We start from the raw sequence: 9,622 nt of genomic DNA on the forward strand, positions 1-9,622 counted from the left end.
ATAGCGTTAACGACGTCCAGAATTACGGCAATTACTATAATAGACAAACTTATATAAGTCTTTAGCTGGATGGCCGGAAGTGCAACTTTGTCATAGATTCTGCATCTCAGTCTAGCTTGTCAATATCAGTAATTTGAGTTTCTATATCGTACAAAACTATAGACATGGTATTCTGACTTCAAAAACATCTAATTTGAACCAATGCTGCATTCAACATACCAAATGACACACAAAAATCGATGTTTATCTGTGTTCTTTTAATATTTACTTTTAAATCAAGCAATTAAATAATGTATAATACTAAAGTTTGAATTATAATATACAGTATGATATCATTGTTGTCTTTTAGCGCAAAGCTACATAATAGGCCATGTGCGCTCTGTCCTTTGACCCTCTAGAGACCCCTTGTTTAAGAATATAAAACAAATGTACTAAAAGCTGTCTTAAGAAATATATTTTCAAAAATATATCTAACTATAATAATAATGATGACAATGGTGCATTTCTGTCAGTATCGAAAAACAAAACTAATCTCAACAGTAATGATAAAAATATCAACGTTTTACAAATGTCTAATGATGTAATTAACTATGATAATGATGATGATCAAAATGGTGAAATTCTGCAATTCTCTAACAATACTAAGTACAAAACAATGGTCAAAGTGATATCAATCTACAAATATCTATGAACCAAACTAGTTACAGAAACAATGATCAAAATAGTGTTATTCTATGAATATCTAACAATCAAACTAATTACAGTAATTTGTTTTGTTTTCGTTAGTAGTTAAGCACAAAGGGCTATCTGTGCTGTGCCCACCACGGGTATCGAAACCCGGTTTTTATCGTTATAAGCCTTCAGATTTTTCGCTGCGCCAACAGGGGGGGGGGCATTTCAATAATCATCATCAGTATTTAAGAGTCAATAAATACTCTTAATGAATGAAACTAACCCTACCAATAGTGTCCACAACATTACAGATATACACTGCTTAAACACTATGAATTACCATACCAATAATCATGATAATATTAAAAACTTACACTCCTTGGAAACCAACGAATTGCGCTGAAAATTATAAGGGTAGTTTAAGAAACCCAGAAACTAAATTGAAAAATAGAATACACAAGTGTGTACTATCGGGTTTACAATGTATTAGTTTAGGAGAAATTAATTACTTTAGCTGTATTTCAATAGCAAGCACAAGCATAGAACAATTGAAAAATAGAATACATAAGTGTGTACTATCGGGTTTACAATGTATTAGTTTACGAGAAATTAATTACTTTAGCTGTATTTCAATAGCAAGCACAAGCATGGAACTTCCAGAATTCGTTTGTAATGTTAACTGCTATGCATCACTTACATTATACTGGATAAAATAAATTAAGATCAATTATTCGTTATAATACATTTGGCAAATAGTTAAATTTTGACATACAAACTATTGACAAAAATGAAATGTAATCTATTCTGAAAATCACAGTAGTCCAAGCATTGATCATTGCACTGCTGCACAGCAGCCGTATGACACGTCACACCTCCTAGTTTGAGAGTATCTATCTACGGTTCAAGAATATCGAAAATCGGTGTTCTAGAAATATTTTGTTCGCCTTAATAGCGTCCAACGCAGCTCTGAAACGTCACCTTACACCCTGGTTGAGTGTTTAGGTAAAATTATGGGGAATATTTCGCCATAAAATAACTGATCCATCCAGCGCTGAAGCTAGTCGTGAAAAAAAAAATAATGCTGGCCACTTTATTTTCACGATAGCTTCCTTTTCATGCGTACACGTTGGGGACGAGCATAGTCGTCCATCAAAAAGAAATTAAGTCAAATGATATCATCGAAAAGCCTAAGAATGGTCGCCAGTATTTCATTCTTATAATGCATTACATTCACAGTAACATTTCTAATGATGTACAAGACACTGAGTCCTTTAGAATTTATGACTCTCTACATCCTTAGAAAGAAACTATTTATCACCGATTTATTTTTTTTAACATACACGTATATATGAATACATACGAATACAGTAAATTAATATAAAAGTATATGTTATGAATGTATTTCTTAAATAATATTTTATGTAACTATTTTTTATCTATTCAAACTTTAACATTAATTTCGAAGGTGGTCTTTTTTTATAAATCTGATCTCTACTATTCTTTTCCATTCATTATTTCAATGGATAATACTTTGATACGGGCTAATTATAATGTATCAATATTATAGAGTGAATATTCTATCTAACATTGCTTAACGACGTCCAGAATTCGGCAATTCTATAATGACAAACTTATATAAGCTTTCACAATAGGCCCGGCATGGCCAGGTGGTTAGGGCGCTCGAATAGCAATCTGAGGGTTGCGGGTTCGAATCCCCGTACCACCAAAACATCCTCGCCCTTTCAGCCGTGGGGGCGTTATAAAGTGACGATCAATCCCACTATTCGTTGGTAAAAGAGTAGCTCAAGAGTTGGCGGTGGGTGGTGATGACTAGCTGCCTTCCCTATTAGGGTCTTACACTGCTAAATTAGGGACGGCTAGCGCAGATAGCCCTCGTGTAGCTTTGCGCGAAATTCAAAAACAAACAAACAAACAAACTTTCGCAATAGGGAAATAAAATATCCTTCAACTCTTTATCAAGAAAACCTTGCATTAAGACAAAAAAAGTTCTTCAAAGCAAGTTGCACACACGGTTTTGATAATATTTTTGTATTAATAAGATATCTTTTCATTTAAGATGCAGTAGTATTTAAAATTACTGTTGCAAAGATTTAGGGTATTAATTTTTTATTACAAGTACTAAATATGAAATATAAAAACTGAATAAAAAGTTAAATTATGAAATACTCTACCTGTAGAACCACCTGGACACTGTTGTACTGCAACCTCTCCTTGACGAGTCCAGTTCCACAAAATATTCCTGGCCATTGTTGGAGCACAAAATTCTTCCCTTTCCGAGAAACTTGGTGAAGGTTGCCAGTTGTGAAATGTTGGAGTAGTTTCTGTTGGTGAGCAAGATAAGAGTATTTTTTATATCAGCTGCTATATAATATTATGGGCATTATATAAGTACATACACATTTGACTAATAACTGAATCGTAAATCCAGGTGAATAACATCATCACACCTTAAGGTATATAGGAGAAAGCATAAACAGCATTAAGTTACAGAATCATTTCATTTGTTCTGCATAGAAAGATCCAGCCAATCCTAAATATTGAAATTCTAAATAGGTTTCTGCCTTCCACAGAACCAGTTCCCATTTACCATACTTTCCTACCAGTTTGCTCCGTCTATTGTCCTTGTTATCTTATGATATGATAAAAGTATCACATATTCCCGACACTGATTTCTGCACGTTGATTCTACATATCAGGTCTATGGAAAAAAAATCAACTTGTTGACCTTGTGATGCCTATAGACCCACCAGTTACACCACATCTCATAACCATCTTTCTCACTGGTCTATGCTTCACCCTGATGCAATAGGCCCGATCAAGGTACTTAAAAAGTCTAAGCTGAGTTATTCTCCTAATTTTACCACTTCTCTATGGTAACACAGATTCTGAAATTTACAAACTTAGTTTCGGATTTTCTGAATTCAATCGTATTTTGGACCGGGCGTGACTTAGTGGTTACCTTTCTAAACTGTAGGTCGAAGAGTCCAAAGCTCGCGTTATAAAAGTGATGTTAATCTTTTTTTTCAGTTCAAAGGGGCAATCAAAGCTTTTGTGGTGACAGATGCTGTTCACTAATCAATAGTTCAAATTAGGAACCGGTATATCTGAACCCTAGAGGTCTGTGACCTGATTTAGCCAATATACAACATAGGGTGATCTTCTGGTTGAAAATTCCAGTTCCAATCGTATTTTACTGTGATCTTGGAACTCAAATAATAAAAAAAGCGTATATTTGCTCCAAGGTTTTGAAAGATGTCTTAGTTTTTGAACTGCTTTAGCCCTTTTTGCACATTGCTTTCTTGGATCTTATGAAATTCCTATGGAATTAGCGTGTTAGAATTTTTAAGACAACAGTAACATTCATATTGATTGCAGGTTTCAGAAGCCAAATTCAACTTAAATCACACTTTGATGTAATACAAAACGGGCTTACAACTTAAGAAGTAAGGATATTATTTATAGACTTCCTTACTTAATGTATATTTTTACTCGATGATCTAGATATTTTCCGGAATTTTGTTGTTGTTGTTGTTGTTTCGTACGGTGTTCTCACACCTCCAAATTCTGTTGGAGGTGAGTATCCGAGAGTAGGACTAGCGTCCTAGTTCGGACACCGGGTGAGCATGTTTCGGTGTGACGGAGATTCGAACCCGCGACCTTCAGATTGCGAGTCGAGCGTTCTAACCACCTGGCCATGCCGGGCCTTTTCCTGAATGATAAGATCACGGAAAAGCGAACAAAGACTTACTTGAAAAACAACAAACAAACAAATGTTACTTCTTAAATTAAGGTTCTGTTTTATATTATATATAGGTAAAGTGATACTTGAATATTAACATATAGTCTTCTCTGTGTTTATGAGTTATTAGATAGACTCAACAGCATTTTATCACGCGAAATTATAGGCCATCGTTGTACTCTCTTAACGTTTAGATCACAGCTTCAAAATAATAAAATAAACTGATCTGTTGCCTAAGCAACAAAAACTATTTAAAGTCATTTTTTTTTTTTTGCAAAATCTAAAAGTTACCTCGAGGACAGCATAACGTACATAATATTATTAAGATCGTATTTTCTTGCTAACTCAGAAAAATCTGTATTTCAAAACGAACAATTTCACATATAACTGTTTGTATGTATTATATTTTCTAGGTTTTCTCGTGTAATAGAAGCATACCACGTTAAAATCAAAGGTTCTATTCCAACGGTGCTAAAAACAAACAAATAATAACAACAATATGGCGATGTTGTTCCTATAACTTTATTGTTCTTTAAAGCTAGACTTTAAGGGCTTCAGATTTTCTCTGCTCTGCTACTTTGTCGTGAAATGTATATTACGTGTTTCAGAATAATCTACTGTCAGTATTTATAAGCGGGATATTTTTTTTAAATATTCTTTTAAGATTGCGCTTGACATGCAACCCCCAAAAAAATGAAATTACATCTTTTAATAATCTTGTATTTTACCACTGCCCATTCATCGGGCGGTTTTTGAATGAATAATTAAATTGTATGCTTGGGTAAAAAAAAATCCGCAAGTCATTTACTTTGAGAACAATAAAAACTTTGAAAAAATTAAATTCGTTTAAAGGAAGATATGTTGGTGTTTGTTATTAAGCATAAAACTACACAAAGGGGGCTATCTTTGCTCTGCACACCACGGGTATCAAAGTCCGGTTTCTAGTGCTATAAGTCCGCAGACATACCGCTGTGCCACTAGGGGATTAAGGAGGATATGTTGGTGTTTGTTATTAAACATAAAACTACACAAAGGGGGCTATCTTTGCTCTGCACACCACGGGTATCAAAGTCCGGTTTCTAGTGCTATAAGTCCGCAGACATACCGCTGTGCCACTAGGGGATTAAGGATGATATGTTGGTGTTTGTTATTAAGCATAAAACTACACAAAGGGGGCTATCTTTGCTCTGCACACCACGGGTATCAAAGTCCGGTTTCTAGTGCTATAAGTCCGCAGACATACCGCTGTGCCACTAGGGGATTAAGGAGGATATTAATAGAAATTAAAAAACAAATTCCATGTATTTCATCGTATATTACTTGATGTTTGGTATTTTCAACATGGACGCCACCTAATGCAACACATCAGAAGCTCCAAGATTCAGGCACAGTCATCTCTAATTTATCTATTATCTACAAGGCTACTTTTAATATAATAAAAGGATTGACTGTCTCTTTTATAACGCATTCAAAGCTGAAAGTATGAAGCGTGTTCAGTGGCACTTTGCGGGCTCGAGCTCTGGACTTCCAAATCCATAGTACTGTAGGCTGACCACCAGGCAACGCCTGACTCGTTGATGGTGTAATTTCCATTTGTACTCAAAGCTCATGATCATTGTCGTTTTGTGAACTAGCTAATCCCTTGTTCTAAAATCTCAAAAAAATTTTAAATATAGACTAAACACAAATAAAAATTCTCAAAACACCTCATTTGAAATGTAAGAATTTAGAATAATGTCTCTTATAAAATACAAATTGTAGACAAATTAAACAAACACATAAAATGAGGTGTACTAGTTTCTTATTCTTTGTCCTTCACACCAGTAAACAAAGCTCCTCAGTTGCTTCCAACTTGTGAATACAATGTCTAGATACATAACCACTACACAAGGATATTCTTGTGAAGTATGTGCAACATGAAGTAGAATTCAGGTATCTGCTTCTTCGTATAAAGAGGATAGGCCTTCTTACTCCACGACTACATCTGAAGTGACCATTCAAGCAAGGATGCCATTCTTGGTTCCACCTGCAATAACCATTTTCTGATGTGGGACAGGAATTTTACCAGATTTGTTTTTTTATTTTTAGGATTTCCAACTTGCATTGGGATAGATGTTTTTGGACCATGGATCGTGACTTCATTACTTTTTTTAAGGCTGTCTTCATGCACGCTCAAATGCTTTAATTGAATCTTTTACATCATAACAATCAAAGATGATATCTACTCTTTTGCAGGACTCATAACTCTAGAGAGACTGACATATTTCTCTAAAGATCAACTTAGCAAGTCCTCAAAAGCCACTCGTACCTCTTCCTTGACCATTTGTATAACAGCCATGCCATTCATTATCCAAGTTGTGGGCTTGCTAGATGCTACCAGTTGATACTTTAATTCTGTTCCCATTTTTTTATAATTCAGACAATAGCTTACTCTATGCATTATTATACGGAGTACCATCAGAATGTGATAGAGAACATGGAACTGTAGGAAGCTCTTGTGTGAAAATTTCTTTCAAGTCAGCCTCCCTCTTGTTTGTGCAACTACTACAAGATGACTAAGTAACTCTCTGCATGCACTGAGTGTCACTGTCTCATCACTAATGGCGTTTGATTTGATCTTCTTGCTTAGAGATGCAAATGTCTTGATGTTGGGCTTCTTCAATGGTTCAATGAAAACAGTGATATTTCAGTTGAGTTCGTCTTTCACGGACTGTTTAATTACTTTAATTCCTCTATCATCGGTGATATCTACGGGTGTGACATTCCCATTTGCTTGTTTGCTTGTTTGTTATGTATTTCGCGCAAAGCTACACAAGGACTGTCTGCGCTAGCCTTCCCTAATTTAGAAGTGTAAGACTAGAGGGAAGACAACTAGTCATGACCACCCGCTGCCAACTCCTGGGCTACTCTTTTACCAACGAATAGTAGGATTGACCGTCACATCATAACGCCCCTACTGCTGAAAGGGCAAGCATATTTGGTGTGACGGGGATTCAAACCTGCGACCCGCAGATTGCGAGTCGAGCGCCCTAACCACCTGGCTATGCTGGGCCTTGCCATTTGCAATTTTGGCGAGTGCCATAAAGTCAGGATTCAAATTAAATTAATTTGTCATCGAGTATGTGAATGCCATATAAAATCATATTTACATCTTCATCTCGTTGCATACGATGTGCTGCAGCCTCCTTGTGTTTCCCTTGTGAAACATCTGAGAACACATTACCTTAATGGAAGTAGTAATAGTTGAGCTCTAATGGGAGGAGATGGACCATCTAGACAAGGCTTCTGGATATGAAGTTAAACCCACTATACTCTCTTTTAATTTGCTATCAAAGTTTGCTGTTTGTTTTTAGTACTATGTCTTTCCAAACTTTGCTGAATGTGTTTCTAGACCAAGCCACGATATGATTTACTTACACAAATTGCATTTTCACATGAATTATAAAAGCTTCCATCTTTCTCAAAGTTACCACTGCATAATACCACATAATCCCTAAAATCACTTCTAGTGACTTATCTCTTCATAAAAAAGGTGTTAAGCTTTTTCTGTGTGTGGGGGGCGAATTTTATATTTGGACCCCGACTAATCGTTTTGTTTCTAACATTCGATCAATATAAATAAATAGATAGATCTCATTTTTAGCTAACTGTCAAAATTAATAAAAATTCAAATAGTAGCAACATTTATTTTTTATTCTGATGCCCAATCATTATGATTTTTTTCTGGCACCAAAGGTTCTTCGTAAATCACTGAATATTCTCCAGCTCCTTTTATTTGCTTGTTCTTAAGAAATAAACTACAGTGTATTTATATATGAATCTTCAAAGAACTGGATTATTCAAATAAAAGTCCGTCCCTAATTCTTTTCAAACCAGGATTGGAGTGAGACTTAATTTTTGCTACGACGATATCTTTTATGTTACTTTCAACTTTCCCTGATTCATGTATACGTTAGCTGATTGCATTTAAAGACTGAATTTTTTTCTCACTCAGTTTTAATCAACTGGAGAATTGCGCTGGAAAGTTAAACTTACGTACCACAGATAGGAAACTAGATCAGCCAGATGTAAAATGTGTTGATGCCAAGTCCATTAATTTAATGCAGGAAATTTCGAAAGTTTTGGTGAATTGAATTTTTTAAATCATTAATTATCTTGTCGATAAAAAAAGCTCATAAAGCTTGTTCTGATTTTTAGAAATTTTCATTAAGTTGATTATTTAGAAAATCGTGAAATTTGCTTACTAAACGTATTCCATAAAATTGTAATGTTCATCTCCTAGAACTGAAACTTTACATACTACCATAAAATTGTAATGTTCATCTCCTAGAACTGAAACTTTACATACTACCATCGTGTACCATACATTAATAGTCTTAATTTGAATTACAAAGAGAACATTACTAACACTTAGAAATAATTTTTCATGGTATTATCAAAACCGATTTATCCTCTAGCGTGATTCGACTTTATTCATCAACCTAAGCTCAGTAATAAATAATTAATTTATGTGTAAAAAGTACCCAACCCATTAAGTCAATTACCTTGAACAATAGCTCTTGAGTGATTAGCATTACAATAGAGCGTGTTAAGGTCAGCGATTCCAGCCATACCTGTATGGAGGTGAAACACTGTTTTAAGGGTTGAAGTCCTATCAAGCAGTCCTGTAGATGAAGAAAATTCTCCCATATGATCTCCTGGTGGCGAAACAGTGAACGACGGCAATGAAGCAAAATACCATGTTGAGTTGCGAAACGTTGATATCCTAGCTGATGTTGTTGTAATTGATGATATGGTAGATGGCTTCAAAGTTGTTGTTGTGGTTGTTGAAGGTTTTGAAAATGACGGTCTGTAGTTGTTGTAAGTTACAGGAATAATTATAGGCGGCCGCGTGGTAGTTGTAGTCGTTGTTGTAGTGGTTGTCGTAGTTGTAGAGGGTGTTGTTATTTCTAAAATATAACGAAAAAAGAAATAAAATCGAGAACAAAAAAATGTTGCTTGTTATTATTAATTATATAATTTATTTGTTTAATAAACTTTAAAAGTCGCTAGTATTTTTTACCGTGTATTGATCTAATCACAATTCAAGCAAACAATTAGTTTTTACATTACAGAAGTTGCTAGTATTTTTTACCGTGTATTGATCTAATCACAATTCAAGCAAACAATTAGTTTTTACATTACAGAAGT

The 9,622-nt window shown here is 34.8% G+C and overlaps 1 protein-coding gene across 2 annotated transcripts in view; it reads right to left on the minus strand.

Moving 5' to 3' along the window:
- LOC106465446 (adhesion G protein-coupled receptor L3-like) overlaps window positions 1-9,377 on the minus strand; it is a 36,236-nt gene extending 26,859 nt beyond the window's left edge. For both annotated transcript variants that reach the window (XM_022393728.1, XM_022393736.1), the window contains exons 1-2: window positions 9,046-9,377; window positions 2,865-3,014 (exon numbers count right to left, since the gene is read on the minus strand). In XM_022393728.1, the coding sequence (XP_022249436.1) occupies window positions 2,865-3,014; window positions 9,046-9,121 (226 nt within the window). In that variant the 5' untranslated portion in view covers window positions 9,122-9,377. The remainder of the gene's footprint in view (window positions 1-2,864; window positions 3,015-9,045) is intronic.
- Between the last annotated feature and the right edge of the window lie 245 nt (window positions 9,378-9,622).

The sequence above is a fragment of the Limulus polyphemus genome, unplaced genomic scaffold (assembly GCF_000517525.1).
Source record: "Limulus polyphemus unplaced genomic scaffold, Limulus_polyphemus-2.1.2 Scaffold68, whole genome shotgun sequence".
Classification (NCBI taxonomy): Eukaryota; Metazoa; Arthropoda; class Merostomata; order Xiphosura; family Limulidae; genus Limulus; species Limulus polyphemus.